A 16,565-nucleotide genomic window follows, 5' to 3' on the forward strand; every position below is an offset into this window, starting at 1 on the left:
ATATATTTTAATTAACTTGTTAAAAAGAAAAAAAAAATATTGTCATTATTCATTAACTATGGTTTGGATTCAGAAATGGTTGGCAGCAATTACATGATGATGACGAACGCTTGATTCAAATCAGAGTCATTTTTTTCTTCATAAACTCAAACAATCAATTTAGGGTTTCAAATTTCTGACCAATACCATTTCATCACCTTCCTTGCTTTCCCTGCAATGTCTGACATCGATAATCACGCATATCACGGTGCTTCTTCCCCCGACAAGGTGCTTCCTTTTGCACAATAGTTTAGCTACAAACTTATTTCTATCCGTAATCGTATATGGTTTTCGAATTCATACATAAAAATCCATTTTTTGATTACGTTTTCAGCTTTTCTTTAAAGTGTTTGCAATGCTATTTATTGTGTAAATGCAGTGTTTTTGAGGTAGTATTATTAACTAGTCATTGTTTCATAGCATAATTATGCTAATACTTATTGGTGTTTGTTTGGTTCTGTGGTGACAAAAATTGATTTTAAGTGAATTGATTCTGGATAAAAGTGAGCTGAAAGTGAAGTGATATATGTTTAGATACATTTATACACAAGTTAGTTGAACAATACATTTGAATGTAAAAATAAATTCTAGAATCAAAAGCTCTAATTTTTAGCTTTAAGTTAGAATCAATTCTGGAGGCAAAATCAATTTTACTCGAGAGCAACGAAACATATATCAAAATCAATTCTACACCTCTAGAATAAATATCGGCTCTTCCAAAAGTGGAACCAAACATACACTAAGAAGAATGAAGGGATATCATGAGATGCAGTACTTGAGATGTGGAGTTAAGGGTATTACTAGTTTAGATGACTTGTTCAAATTAATTTTTCTGCAATTTGCAGTTGTTTTATGATATTAAAATCTACGATGTATATTGTTTGTATACTCTATGGTTATTTGTTTTGGTTAATCTCGTGATACGTGAGAGTCGGATGAGATGACTGAATGCTTTTAAATACTTCAGCCAAGTTCTCGGGGATCTGGTCATGATAGCACGAGGATGAGAAGGAGAGATGGAGACAGGAAAAGTTTTCATGACCACCGGGACCGTCATAGAGATGATAAGTATGAAGGTTTTAAAGGAAGAGGCAAATATGACAGTTATAATCGGCAACGTGGCCGTGATTATGATAGGTTGGACTATTCATCATGCTTTTCTCCTCTTTTCAGATTAGATTTCTCAAGCAATGTATAGATTAGCAGCTTTCTATGTACTATTTACCATTTCATACATTGTATAGTATGTTCCTTTTGTAGGCATAATGACTATGATCGTGATAGAGATACAAGAAACAGATATGGAGCACATTCAAAGAGATCCAGGAGAGAATCTAGATCTAGATCACGGTCCAGATCCCCTTCTCAATCTGAAGGGTACGCGAACTTCTATTTTCAGTTTGTCCTTTGTTCTTCTCACCTATTGATTGATAATTACCAAATTACCAATATTTGTTTTACTTTCGTACCTATTGATATAGCCTCACTTACCAACGCAATTTATAAGTGGACCTTTTGGCTTGTTAACTAGTAAACTCATATGCACTTTATCTGTTGGAAGGTGAGACAAGTATATATATATTGAAAACAACTTATATCGATGAAGTTTCCTTTTCACTCTTTTGTAGATTCTTCTAGGGAAAAAAAAACTGGAATAGGGCAAACTTACTTTGCCCGTTACATTTTTTTTTTTACTTAACTGTGCAAGTACAATTTTTAATTTTTGGAATCTGACTCTTGAGCTCCGATTTGTCTACAGCAAAAGGACCTCTGGTTTTGACATGGCACCACCTGCTACCGGTGTAACACCCACTGTCTCAGGTTTGTACCTAACCGCTTAATTTAGTGCTTTACATGTATGGGTTCCTCATTGAATTTCGTATGCAAGCTTCAGTCCCCACCCCAATTCAGTCTGTATTATGCGTTGCCTTAGTTTAAAGTGTTTATGCTGATATTTTCTTTACATATTTAATGTGATAAATTTAATTTTGAAACTAAGAATCATTCTTGTGTTGCTTTGCTGTTGTGTGTGGTTTTGTGTCTGGCTTATTTTTATGGTTGGGTGAGAAGGCAATGTTGGGCTGCATGTCCTACCAACCTACCTATCAGTGTACACCCTGTATCATATTCAATGGCTGGCTTATACATTCTGTAGCTGTACCTTTCACTCTCAACGTCTGCAGTGGTTGAACTGATTTCTAAATTTTTATATATTCAATCATACTTAATATTAGGTATGATATATTTTCTTTCATTTCGGCTTTATTTGTCGTGAAATGAATGCTTATATGTCCCTTATTTGTTTGATTTACTGAAAAACTATATATTCATGCATTGTTTTTCTTTGCAACTTATTTTTTATGTATTATTGTTTTTATTAAGAGTTAGTAATGCAGGGCAAATGCCGGGGATTGCTCATATGATTCAAGGAGCCACACAAAATTTCTCACCATATGGGATATCGCAGGTGCTAGTTTTTCATGATTGTTGTGGCACCAGATTTTCAGCTATTTTAGTTCTACTAGCACACTAGATGATTTCATTTGTCACAGATTGGAGCTCTTTCATTAATGCAAGTTCAACCTATGACACAACAGGTTTGCTTGATTCCTGATACGTGTGTGTAAATTTATGAATTTATAGGTTTATATATCTGTATGACAGATTCTTTGTTTTTTGTTCTAAAAGGCTACAAGGCATGCTCGGCGAGTGTACGTTGGTGGGCTTCCTCCTTTTGCTAACGAGCAGGTTCTCTACACGGACATGTCACCCATTTAAGTTCTAAAGTATTTTTAAATGATTAACAACTCTCATAATTAGTTCACTCCAATTCTATGTGATAAATTCATCTAAATTTTAACAATGTTGCAAATTGTTATTAAATGTAGAAATTAATTGTTGCAAAAAGATTTAAGAATCATAGTTATGGTAATTTGGGGAGTGCAAAAGAATTGCAGCTTGCACTTAATTTGGAGTAATTACTATTAGTAGGGTTATACTGGTCATCTATAATGAATGCTATCTGGAATAGATTCAGGGCAAAATGTTACTATATTCATGCTCTAAGTAATATTTCATATGAATATGCGATCTCCTTTATGTACCAGTTCTACTATTTATGTTCTTCCATGCTTCTTTTTGTTTTTTGGGGTGGGGGTGTGTTGTATTGTATGACATCGACAATAATTAATGTTGTGCTAGTGCTTATTGAATACTAGTATGTTTGCTTCCTGTTCCATTCATAAGTTGGTCTATATTCCAATTAACACAATGTAATTGTTTCCCTTTGCTTTTCGGAATTGTTGAGTTTGTTTTATTTTTGTAACAGTCAATTGCATCTTTCTTTAGCCAAGTCATGATTGCTATTGGGGGAAATTCTGCTGGATCAGGTATTGTATTTTCAATAATTTATTGTGATTATATCTATATAAAACTTGACATACTCGCTCTACTCAAACTCAATAACTTGTGAAAGATCTTGTTCAAAATAACTTGTGAAAGAAGGCTGTTTCATTAATCTGACCTTTGAATTACCAGTAGTTGTGCGGCAATTCTATTTTAAATTAAAAAAAGGATTATATAGGTTTTTTAATCAAATTGTGTTATGGCGTGCAAATTTACTACATGTTTAGTTGTTTTCTATTCCATGTTTGTATTTAATTTATTTATTGCACAATGCAAGTGTCTTGGGTCTTAGACTAGAGATTATGTATGTATGTATCTATGTACGGATCATATTTATTTATTTATTTATTTTCAAGGTTTCCTGATTTACAGGTGATTCTGTTGTCAATGTCTACATTAATCATGAGAAGAAATTTGCGTTTGTGGAGATGAGAACCGTTGAAGAAGCTAGCAATGCAATGGCTTTAGATGGAATAGTATTTGAGGCAAGCACTTTTATATTATTGTGAAGGCATCATAAGTTTTGATATTAGATTGAGATTAACAATAGAAAGAATTAAATACGTCAATTGTTGTACAGTCCATCTCTTGAATTTCCATTTTAAGTCATAACTTAAGGCTTGGGATTCTGCAGCATTTGTCATTTTCAAGGTTATGACAAATTAAAATTAATGGAACATATATGTTAGTAAGAAAAACTGATAGACGAGCCCAATAAATCCACAAACTTCCTTCACTGTTTTATTTTAAGAATAAGAATAGGCCAATGAACAACACTCTTCTTTTTGTCTTGATCTACAGCAACACCCTCAAAAGAAATGATTTGACCAAGGTAAAGAGTTGTTGTTTAACCAAAACTACATTTCTTTGTAGCAAACAATTGCTGTATCAAAATATCCAGCTCCATCTTCACATGTAACAGTGATCCTGCCAATTTCTACCATAAGAATGTCACATTAAACCAAATCAAACCTCAAATATGGCTCACATGCTGCTTTCATGTTACATTGAGAAGTAGCGAGGGTATTAATCAAGCCAAATTACATAATTAAAACTCGTATCTGTTCTCAATGTTGTCTTTGGGATATCTTTAGGCTTCACTCTGATTTGAAGGTATCTTAACCCCAAGTTTATCAGAGTCCATGCAACTCATTCAACAACTCCTCTATCATATTAATAGGTGCATGTTGGGAATTGTTGCTTTATTGAGGGTATGATAATCTACAAAATCTCCAGCCTCCATTCTTTACATCTAACATTTTGTTCACCAAGTGCTCAGTTTCTCCTTTCTGACTGTGAGCATGTATAACCTTACATTTATTCGACACATGCTAGAAAGTATTTGAATGGCACGTTCCCCCTCTCATTTGTTGAATTTGGATAGCACCGTCAAGCTCTTGCAATAGTGCTTCCATTTGCTTTTTCTCTGTCTCAGATAGAGTTTATCTCCGTAAAACATTTTGTTTCTCTCTAAACGCTATGTTGCTCAAGTTGTTTCGTACTTCCTTCATCCACTTTGAACAATGATTTCAAACTCTGATTTGCATGGCGAGGGATTTTCTCACAGCTTCATTTTCTTTCAAATGACAGACGCAAGGTCCTCTAATTTACCTTCTCTTCCCCTAGGGTTTCCAACCATGATACTCCAAGAATTGTAACAACTACCCCAAGATCTAATAAATGAAAATTTGTTATAATTGAAATATATTGCACCAATAACTCTATCTGGTCACACATACCTATACATATAGAAGAAATATGGTGCCTATCTTTTACCTTAAACGCTACGATGCTGGTTTCAAATATTCCAAATGTGCCATAGCTTCAAAAATGACCATATTAGAGAGGGAATTGGGGTAGCACCTATAGTAAAGATGGTGGAAAACAGGCTTAGGTGGTTTGGACATGTAGAGAGAAGACCTATAGATTCTGTAGCAAGGAGAGTAGATCAGATGGAGGATAGTCAGATGGACAGTCAGATCACTAGAGGAAGAGGAAGACCTAGAAAAAAAAATCAGAGAAACTATTAGGAAAGATTTGGAAATTAACAAGTTGGACAGAAATATGGTCTATGATAGAACATTATGGCGTAATTTGATCCATGTAGCTGACCCCACTTAGTTGGAAAAGGCTTGGTTGTTGTTGTTGTTGCTGTTGCCGCAACTTCAAAAATAAAATTATGACTTGCTCCGGAGTTGAAAAACCATTTGACCGAATGTTCTTCATTAGTGCTCTTCATTTTCGTTGTTTTTGGTCTTGAAACACCATTTAATGAGAAAAATGGTAAATCAGGATAGTTACATTCTTGGTTCCCCTAATCTTCAATTAATTCAGCCACTTTAAGTTCCTCATCTTCCATCGCTTCCTCCTCTTCACAAAGAATGAATTCTTCAGAAACAGTTTGTTCAATACAAAGAATGAATTCTTCATCTTCTCTCTATGCAAAGGGCCATAGGGTTGACAACAACCCACCCCCTTTTCTTACAACACATATCCTTGAAATTTGATAAGTAAAGTAATATGCCTAATACCTCTATTTCTGTTGAAATCCTTGTTGACTGCCTGTTACGTGGTTGTCCTTTTGACCTTGTGTCGGATTATTGTGAACGGGTAGGGCAGAAGATGAATACCTGTCCGAACTCCAAATCATTGATTTTCTTCCTTATTCGAAATATTTGGGTGTGATCTGTAATCCCCCCAAACCACCACTGTATTATACATAGGGGGTAATTGCCGCCGCGAATCCAATCAATTTGAACCCCATTTTTCACCCATACAATTTGACTTTTCAATGTAATGAGCTGGAGAAATTGCTTTCTGCATATTGTTTCGGATAACATCAGTCACACCATTAATGAAATAGCCCAGAGCTTGCCTGTCCATTATGTTTTAGAAAACTAAAAACTGATGTTTTTCTTGTGATATCTCAGGGTGTTGCTGTGAGAGTTCGTAGGCCTACTGACTATAACCCTTCGTTAGCTGCAGTTCTAGGTCCCTGCCAGCCAAGTGCAAACCTCAACTTATCTGCTGTTGGACTTTCTGCAGGGTAAGTTGACCACATACTTTGATGTTTATATGCATGTTTTACATGGATTTTTCTTAATGCTGGAGTATACCTTCTGTTCTGACCTATCTGGAATGTTCCCACTTCCCAGTACAATTGGTGGAGCTGAGGGACTCGATCGCATCTTTGTGGGTGGGCTGCCATACTACTTTACTGAAGTACAAATGAGAGAATTGCTTCAAGCTTTTGGGTATATGATATCATGGATATATCTATTCACATGTTTACTCTTCTCTGTATTCTGGAATTTTATTTGATTTTCTAACCATGCTTATTGATTTACTTTACAAGCATAAACCTGACACATTTCTGTTGTGATATCATTTGACCCATTGCAGCCCTCTTCGAAGTTTTGATATAGTTAGGGATAAAGAAACAGGAAATTCTAAAGGATATGGTTTCTGCATCTATCAGGTGAAGAAAGTTGTATTGTAGAGCATATAGATCTTAGTGACAATTCACTTTTCAAATGTTTCTTTTCTAATAATTACCTTGCAATTGATTTTTTTGGGCATTTGGTAATTTCCTAACGGAGTATAAAGCTTTGTATTTTTTTCATTCAAATTTATTTTCTGGTTAATCTTTTTAGGATCCAGCAGTAACAGACATTGCTTGTGCCGCTCTCAATGGCCTTAAAATGGGAGATAAAACATTGACTGTAAGGCGTGCTACTGTCAGGTTAGCCTTTCTACAGAAGAGTCTATCCATTATTTGCTTAACTTTTATTTAATCTATTTCTTAATTTTGTTTTCAATTATTTTCCATTACTTCCTAACTTTATTTCCAATTATTTTCTATTACTTCTGTGGCAGTGCACATACAATTTCCAATTTTTCTTCCTTCAATATGCTAATTTGCCACAGAATATGATACGTAGAAATAGAAGGGAGAAATTTAAACCGAGAAGAAGAAATGATCGAGGGGGAAATAATTTTCTGAGAGTCTGAGACTGTACTCAAAAATACCCCTTTTAAGTTGGCAAACCTCTAGTAGCTTCAATATTACTACTATTAGAAACCTTAATTGGCATTCTCTTCAAGAAATTGTAATTTAATAGAAAAACCTGATTGTATTAAATTTCTATTTATGTCTAAACCCCTGAATCCCCTTCTTGCTGATTAATCTTAATTCCCTTAGATACATACATCATTCATGGAATTAGACCATTCTATTATGCTGTTAAGCTTCTTTATATCAGTTTTAGCATCTGTTAATTTTGTTTGCTTTTTGTATTTTGTTGTATTCCCTCAGTTATTTCCCGCTGTTTGTGTGTCATTGATAATGTAACGAGCATGGTATGTAACAAAGAGGTTAATAATGGTTTATATGGATTTTGTATTTTCGTTAAAACTGATGTTGCAGCAATACTCACCGATGCATTTTGATTATCTATATGACTAAATCTTAAATTTATATATATTTTTACTTTCTATTGATTAATAAAAATCATTGTGATGTACTTGTCGGGCAGTGCACATTCTAAACCAGAAGAGGATAACATCTTTGCACGAGCTCAACAGCATATAGCTATGCAGGTGAGGCACATACTTTTAGATTCTGTTTTTCTACTTGTTTTCCATTCATTATTACTCTCAATTATTTACATCCTTCAACCAACAGAAAATAGCTTTGGAAGTGGTTGGGCTAAATATTCCAGGAGTCCCAACAAACGATGAAAGCCCCACCAAAGTTTTATGTTTAACTGAGGTGATTTTAGTTTATATTACATGCAAAGTTTTATCAACCAAAGCACTGATTGATTTGTTTTTTTTTTTTTTTTGTTTCCTCCCCTCTTTATTTTCATTATGTCAAAATTTCCTATGGCTGTTAACAATTTGATTTGACTGACCCTTATTTTCACCTCACCTGCTCTACCTTATTTTCTTTGAAGGCCGTCACTACTGAACAATTAACTGATAATGGAGAATATGAAGAAATATTGGAAGACATGCGGGATGAATGCCGCAAATTTGGTATGCATGTTGTGTAATATGTTCCCTATTACTTTGCCATTTTCTGCTTAAAGCTGTGCTTATGAAGTCATATATTACATTTTCTCTGGTTAAGTGGGTGAGTTGGATCTATTTATAAAATGTGTAATTAATCTCATCCAAGTTTTTGGAAAACTATGTTTGAGGCATAAATAGTAAGCTTGTTCAACTAATGTTTTGATCGACATTTTTAATTTGGTGTCAACAAGTATCCAAACAAGTTCAGTATTTCAATTATATAGTTAATTCTCTCTTGGGACATATACAATGGCTGATAGCAATTCAGTACGATGTTTGTATAACAAAAATTTGTTGGAGAAGCTTGTCTTTTGGAGTATCTTGGACCATTTCAACGGGACATAGAGTATTAAACAAGTTGTGTGTGTGTGTATCGTGCGCGCGCGCACGCGCGTGTGTGATCATTGATTACTCATGACAATGTCCCTTTGTCAATCATTATAGGTGTTATAGGAAGTGAGTCTGGTCTGATGACTTTATTTTTGGGATAATATATTTTATTGCGAGATCAAGTGAACAATAACAAATGAATGTTCTAAAATTCCAGTTACATCTTTGTTCATGGGTATCTGATAATTTCTTCCACCTTATTGGAATGTACAGGGACCTTGGTGAATGTTGTTATTCCTCGTCCAAATCCAAACGGAGAGTTGTCTACAGGAATTGGAAAGGTACATAGTTCACTTGTGATGCATTTGAGATCCGTTTGTTAATGTCATGCATGTAGCTCCACTTTAGTTTGCGTATGAAACATATGTAGTGCGTGAGTTACATACAAATTTCACTCACCTCGGGCTGGGCCATAGTGATTTGAATGAAACGTTTAATTTGTGGTCTTGCACTGTTTCTCTAACAAATAAAGTATGCGAGGCTATTCTTAATCCAAACGTAGTTGTTTAATTGTGGTTTCGGTTTCTCTTGTTTGTAGGTGTTCTTGGAATACTCTGATTGTACTGCTTGTTTAGCTGCAAAAAATGCTCTAAATGGTAGGAAATTTGGGGGTAGTATTGTGACTGCTTTTTATTATCCAGAAGAAAAATATCATAGTATGGATTATGACTTGTAACCGATCGTAGGGAAAGATATAACTATCTATTTGTAGTGTTTATAGCCACTTTTTGTCACTCAAGTTTTTATATGCAACTTTGCAACCAAGTTTATTACATATATAATGTACTTGTCAATCATATATTGATGCTATTGTCGTTGATGTGTTCATCCATTCACGGGAAAATAACTTCTATTGGTTCAATCTTAATAAACTGTTGAATTCTTCAAAATAGTCGATGGTGTGTATATTGAATATCATTTTGTTCTTTTGTGCTTTTAGATAAAAATTTCCACTTACCATCCGGATCTAAGGTAAGTGGTTGGTACGTAGTGTCCGAGTGTTCTAAACACCAAAGGTACCGAGTACAATTCCTACTTATAAAAAAGATCATCACTTCAACTAGATGTTGTTTCGGTTTATAAATTTTTTGAATACCTGAAATTTAAAAAGCATAAAAGAAATGACAATTTCTCAAAAGACTTGAATGATTTTGAGAAAAGCTTTGCAGCAGAATGCGTCCAAACGTTGAATATCTCAAACCCAGTGATGTAATGTAAGCAACATGATAGGTAACTAAGAGACAAATGATTATAATAATAGAGATAAAAGAGTATCAAATGTATCTTGTATTGTATTATTATTTTTGACAAGCAAAAATGTCTTATATGATCATAATAAATCGTGGGTGTATGCATGAAATAACACAAAAGTCTTTTTCAGCATAATTAGTGGATTTAGTTTAGTAATTCCACTTTTTTTTGACAAAAACTATCAAATTCCACTTGTAAAATAACATTGTCATTTTGCCAAAAAATAAAAAAATTATGTAACAATTTCGTAACGGGCATGGTACGCTATAAAAGAAAAGGAGATGATGCATCCATTACAGACAAAAAAAAAAAAAAAAAACGATGATGCATTGCATTCATTGAATTCGTCAGATTCTTCTGACTTCAAAGATTCAGACATGAATGACGTTTTTAACCTCAACAATAATTTAATAAAATCTGGCACTATCTGTGGATGATGTACGGTGGTTTTCAAAGTTGCTGAGTCGGATCATGGTCATATCTAATATGGATAAGATTTTTCCTTTTTTATATTCCTGTATCCAAAAAATAAATACTTTTAATTCCCCCAAATTCCAATTACGCGTCTACACTAATTACTACCATTTCATCATAACACGTTCTCTTCCATGACTAGATTATGATGCTATGCCACGCACCCATCTAGTAATACTAATTAATTCCAAAATGCAATTCTAATTTGGGGCACCCAACCAAACCAAAATTTATTTGAACAAACTCATAAATAAACAAAAAATTAAAAGAGATTTTTTTTTGTGGGAAAAAGAGTAAAAAATTAAAAGATGTGATTAATTTTTATTTTTTTACATTTTGTCTGTGTCAAAATAAATTTGAATTGGGTTGTGTTCAAGAATGTTTGAATTGCTCTTTTTCAAAATACCTTGCATTATTAGACCATTTTTTTAGAAAAAATATTTTTAATAGCGCTTTTATGACTTTTTTCCTATTTGGTGAAGAGAGTGTTTTTATGACCTTGATTAAGGAAACAAATGTAGAAATATTATATCATGTTGAAAAATATGTAATCAACTTGTAAAAAGTTTAATAATACTCTATTTTATGTGTTCCGTGAGATAATTCAGTTGTTAGGACAATCCATTATTATATATAGGTTATTATATGTAGGGGTCGGAGTTCAAACCCCAGACACATCACTTATTCGCTTTATAAGGTGAATTTTAACCACTAGACTATCCGACAAAAAAAAAACTCTATTTTATGTGTTTATAGATTCAATGACACGGATTAATCACTGTTAAATGATGATAAAAACTCCGTACTCCCTCCGTCCCTTAATAAGTGAATTTTTTGTTAAAAAAAATTTATCCTAAAATAACTGATCCATTTCACTTTTCAATGCAATATTATTAATTTTTTTTTTCTTTCAATTATTACTCTAATTAATATTACTTTCATCACTCTCAATTCAATATATTCTACTTTGCATTTGTAATAATGGTAAATGCATCAATACTTGATAAAAACACTTTTTCTCTCCTTCCATAATATTTTTTTTAATAAGTGTGAAAGGAGCAAAATGCTCCCTTAAATTAAAACGGATGGAGTATTAACTAATAATAATATAGTACTAACAAAAAATTATGTGTTTCTTCCTTAACAAACGTCTAATTATTATGACACTTTTTTATAGAGGAATTATTATGACACTTTTTAGCACGACTATTTCTTTTTAAACATTTTCTTAGTCTTTAAAAATATTATTAATGAATCATACATAACTTGAATTTTTATGTTAGACAACATACACTTTCATAACATAAGTTAATTTTTATCGAGACACAAATCTAAATTAAAATAATATATTTGTCATGGTTCCTTGGCACTTTTCTTTGTCCCGTCCAATATATAGATAAGTGAAAAATAAAATATCACTTCTGAATCTGACCTACATACATATTAAAAAAAATAAGAAAGACATTATGATTGAGATACGTTCCCTTTTCATGATTATCTCTATTATTCCTTATTTGGATTGGATAGGATTTCCCTTTTCCACGTCACCACTCTCACTCGCTTTCTTCTAGTCAAAAAACCAAAAAGACTGAAACACCCTTTCTATTTTCATCTATATATATCTTATACCATTCCCTCATTCTTCTCATCATTATCCATTTTCTTCAATCTCCAATTCTTGGTATGTTCATTTTTTTTCACTCTCTGTGTCTTTTTTGCTTATGTTTTTTTTTTCTTTTACATAATCATTGCTAATTTTTCATTTTTTTTTGCAGCTAATAATTATTACTTAAACAAAGATTTGAAGCAAAGTTTTTGATCTAGAAGAAAACATGTTGGGAATTTTTAAGGAAAAGTTGGTTAATGCACCAAAGGAGCTTAACAGTCCAGCTTCTAATTCACACACTAAGGCTAAACCAAGTCATGAGATCCTTAGAGATTTCATGTCATGTAATTCCTCTAATGCATTCTACATGACTTTTGGAAATGATGCTTTATTAGCCTATTCCCCTTCAAACAAACCCTCCATTCATCAAAGGTATGCTATAAATACCTTCTAATTATAAATTAATGATAATCCATTTAGTTTTTTTTTTTTTTCCTTTGTGATATGAGTTTCACTTTAAATTTAAAATATTTAGATTTAGACTAATATTTCATTTTTTTTATAAAGTTTAGTTTCATATTTTTTGATATACTGTATATAATTTTATCTTCTATAGGTTTCAGATTTGATTGTAGGCACAAAGAATCTAAGTTTATGGCTAAAATTAGACCTGCAAACTGTAGGAGAAAAGATTATATGCAATCATATATCAAATAATATTAGGTCAAACTACATGATATCTCATCAACAAATTAACTAATTTTACATTTATTAAGAAAAAATTAACTGCAATCAATTTTCTTGATTTTATAAAAAAGCGTGTTCTAAAAAATGACCTGAACTAGATCTAGGTAAATAAAAAGGTAGTTGAAAAATGAAACTTATGTTATAAGTTTATTGAGTTCTATTGCTAATACAAGAAATGTGTCACACAGGTTGTTTAGTGGTTTGGACAACATATACTGTGCTTTCATGGGTAACCTGCATAATCTTAGTCAATTGAACAAGCAGTATGGACTATCAAAGGGAGGCAATGAGGCTATGTTTATTATTGAAGCGTATCGGACACTTCGTGACAGGGGTCCATACCCTGCTGATCAAGTCCTCAAAGGACTTGAAGGCAGTTTTGCATTTGTGATCTATGACCATAAGGACGGAACTGTTTTTGCTGCATCTGTGAGTCACTTTCTTAATTAGCCTCTAAATAAAAATTCACCTTTTGTGATTAATTAATTGACAATTATGTTTGTGTTTGATTAGGGTTCTGATGGCCATATTGGCCTCTATTGGGGTATTGCTGCTGATGGTTCTGTGGTTATTTCTGAAAATTTGGAGCTTGTAAAAGCTAGCTGTGCTAAATCATTTGCACCATTTCCAACTGGTATGTAAATTTGGTTTGCAAAGTCATGATTTTTTAACTACCCTATGGAAAGATCATAAATGATTTTGTAAATTACTAATAACATGTTGCATTTTTTAATTTGGTACTATTACTTAGATAATGTGAAAAATTGTCTACGGACTAATAGAATTTAATGCATAAATTTCAGGGTGTCTGTTTCATAGTGAGCATGGTCTGTTGAACTTTGAACATCCAACCAAGAAGATGAAAGCAATGCCTAGGATTGACAGTGAGGGTGTTATGTGTGGGGCCAATTTCAATGTTGATTCTCAGTCAAGGAATCAAATGATGCCACGTGTCGGAAGTGAAGCTAACTGGGCTACTTGGGGAAGCTAGACTAATTTTATCATCATAATAATAATCTAAGTTTCTTTTGTATTTTGTTTGCCAAGAGCAACTTATTAGCCCTTTTGGGATATTTAGTTTTTGTCGTTTGGTTTCGTTGTTGTGTATATATTTGTTCTTCAATGTTGAGCATGACTGGTGATTTCCAATATGAATAACACGGAGTTTTAGTTTTTCCTAAGTCAATTTCAGTGTCTTATTTGCTTCCGTTATGCTTTATTGCTATGAATCCTTAACAAAAATGCGTACGAGAAGGAGAAAAATTCCGCACATTACTAAACACAAACCACCTGTTTTCGATTTGACATTTGAGATGCTTTTATGTTTTAAGTTCTGTAAATAATTCACGTATTTTATAAGAGACATACACAAAAATTCAAGTATGTTGTCTGTCACTTGATAAAATTCAAGTACATAGGAGACATACACAAAAATTAATTCCACTCAGAAAACACACGAGTGTGTTAGTAGAATTGTTAATTGATGATATACTAGAGCTAAGTGTTAGACATCTTATTGGTATTGTTATGTTAGTAGGTTGCAGTTATTATGTTAATGGGCGCAATTACAATTAGTCAGTTATTGAATAAATAGGAAAATGGAAGGAAAAGTCAGTAGAGAATTAAGCCCTGTTTGTTTTAGATTCTCTTAAAAATAATTTTTGATATAAATTATGTGATTCGAGCAAACGAGCTGAACTTAACCAGCTGTTGAGTTTTGAGCTATACCAATTCTTGTAAAGTTGAGCAGAGGTAAGTTCGATTCAACTCGACTCACTTTCAACTCTAGTTAGGAGAGCCTCTCAGATTTGTGTAGGGTGCAATCCAAGACTATGAAATTTCTTGAGAATCCATTGTGTAATCCTATTCTATCATCAAAAAAGTAAGTTATTTCTATTATATTTCTTCCATGTACAAATTGTACAAATTCAGTGAAAATTTAATTTACTTTCAGTTTCTGCCTACACTAACCAGCTATACAACTCGTACCCATCTTCCTTCACACATTGGACAGGCGTAAGCCCAGCGGCTGACCCATCAAGCTCCCGGTCATTTTGAATGGGAGGGTTGGTTGAATCGGGTGAAGCAAAGGAAGAAGTCTGCCACTGACATCGTATGCACAGCACCACATAGAAGTAAATAGGAAAGTCAGAAAATAGAATACTATCCACATGGAGGCAGAAAATTAAGTTAGGATTTTGGGAAGAAGGGTAATTTCCAAGCATCATCGGAAGAATAACTTTATGCACAAGACTTCTTTTCATACCTTGTACCAGACCCCTTCAAGACCAGTCTTCCATAATGTAGTAACGATTTCTCTTCGAGATCCCATTATACCAAGATAAGCTCCCAAATCCACTGAAGTGCTCAACCCAAAAGCTGCATCTCGCTCGGACATTCTGCGCTTCCTTGGCCACAAGCCATTGGAATCAAGTGGATTTGAAGTAACAGGTGTTGGTGCATCATTCCTACAACCCTCATCACCTAGATCAGTACAAGGTCCGCCAAACATATTCAGTCGATGGCAGTCTTCTGCTGGAGAGTGGAGTTCTAGCTCACGTACTAAAAGACCAGCGACACCTGCAACTCTAGAGCGAGGCATGTTCTGCATAGCCATTTTTATTGCTCTGCATATCCATTTTTATTTAGTTTAGGAGCAGGCATTGTTCTTAAGAAAGTTAGTCAGTCCAAGGAAAGAAACAGATCTTAATTCACCAAAATGAAACAAAACTGTTGTGAATTCGGATAAAACTCACACCAATGTAAACAAAGATGTGTGGAGCAAAAGGAAGTGGTAATCTATGTGTAAAGTGTCTCCAAGCAACAACAACAAAAACAGCCCTAGTCTAGTGTAGAGCAACACCACAAGCAAATAGAAAGCAACCAAGATAAGCAAGAAAGGAAGAACAAACACACCAAAAGATTGTTGACCCAGTTCAGCCAATATGGCCTAATCTGGGGGAGAGAGCAGCTCTCCAATCCACTATGATGAAAGTGTTACAAAGGGTTACAAGAAAAATAGCTTGCAAGCTTACACAAGAACAAGACCTAGATTCTACCCATTTGTGTTTCCCCACTCTCACAATATGAACCCTAAAAGAGAAGACACAAGAGGAAGCTTAAGATCCTTCCAATGGTGGAATCTCACTACCCAAGGTGTTTACAATGTTTTTTCCAACCCAAGAGATCCTCACTACAAAGACACTCAACCCTAGATTTCCCTCCTTTGTAATCCAAGTTTCTCTCTCTAAGCTTTACTCCAAAATCTGCACAAGAACACTTAAATACTAGTCTTCCACTGATAAAATTGTGTCACGATTTCCAAGTCGTGTCACGATTGGTACGTACGTCACAAGGTACGACCTGTCCTTATCCTGGAAACTTAACGAGCAAGTTTCAGAATCGTGTCACGATTTCCCAAGATCGTGTCACGATTTGGCACCCTGCAAACCAGCTCACGGCATCACAAAATCGTGTCACGATGCCAAATTCGTGTCACAATTTCTCTGTTCTTTCAGACCACAAATTTGAAGCCAAATCTCAACAAAAACAACCGATGTAGCTTTACGATTTGTTTCAG

At 33.8% G+C, this 16,565-nt stretch overlaps 2 protein-coding genes across 3 annotated transcripts; both read left to right on the forward strand.

Moving 5' to 3' along the window:
• The first annotated feature begins 44 nt into the window (after positions 1 to 44).
• LOC11434844 (splicing factor U2af large subunit A) lies at positions 45 to 9,769 on the forward strand. Of its 2 annotated transcripts, XM_003593480.4 has the most exons (18): positions 45 to 267; positions 1,007 to 1,176; positions 1,300 to 1,416; positions 1,799 to 1,860; positions 2,436 to 2,506; positions 2,592 to 2,636; positions 2,728 to 2,787; positions 3,368 to 3,428; positions 3,817 to 3,929; positions 6,375 to 6,490; positions 6,600 to 6,698; positions 6,847 to 6,922; positions 7,098 to 7,186; positions 7,980 to 8,043; positions 8,129 to 8,215; positions 8,400 to 8,481; positions 9,121 to 9,188; positions 9,446 to 9,769. In XM_003593480.4, the coding sequence occupies exons 1-18, from the start codon at positions 217 to 219 to the stop codon at positions 9,581 to 9,583; spliced, it is 1,569 nt and encodes a 522-aa protein (XP_003593528.2). In that variant the 5' UTR covers positions 45 to 216; the 3' UTR covers positions 9,584 to 9,769. The 2 variants fall into 2 exon arrangements, with proteins under 2 accessions (XP_003593528.2, XP_013462501.1); XM_013607047.3 differs by lacking the exon at positions 2,592 to 2,636.
• A 2,396-nt stretch (positions 9,770 to 12,165) lies between these two features.
• On the forward strand, positions 12,166 to 14,171 carry LOC11433878 (stem-specific protein TSJT1). The gene is made up of 5 exons (XM_003593481.4): positions 12,166 to 12,313; positions 12,408 to 12,670; positions 13,174 to 13,414; positions 13,499 to 13,619; positions 13,789 to 14,171. The coding sequence occupies exons 2-5, from the start codon at positions 12,465 to 12,467 to the stop codon at positions 13,974 to 13,976; spliced, it is 756 nt and encodes a 251-aa protein (XP_003593529.1). The 5' UTR covers positions 12,166 to 12,313; positions 12,408 to 12,464; the 3' UTR covers positions 13,977 to 14,171.
• The last annotated feature ends 2,394 nt before the right edge of the window (positions 14,172 to 16,565 follow it).

Source organism: Medicago truncatula, chromosome 2, assembly GCF_003473485.1.
Source record: "Medicago truncatula cultivar Jemalong A17 chromosome 2, MtrunA17r5.0-ANR, whole genome shotgun sequence".
NCBI lineage: Eukaryota > Viridiplantae > Streptophyta > Magnoliopsida > Fabales > Fabaceae > Medicago > Medicago truncatula.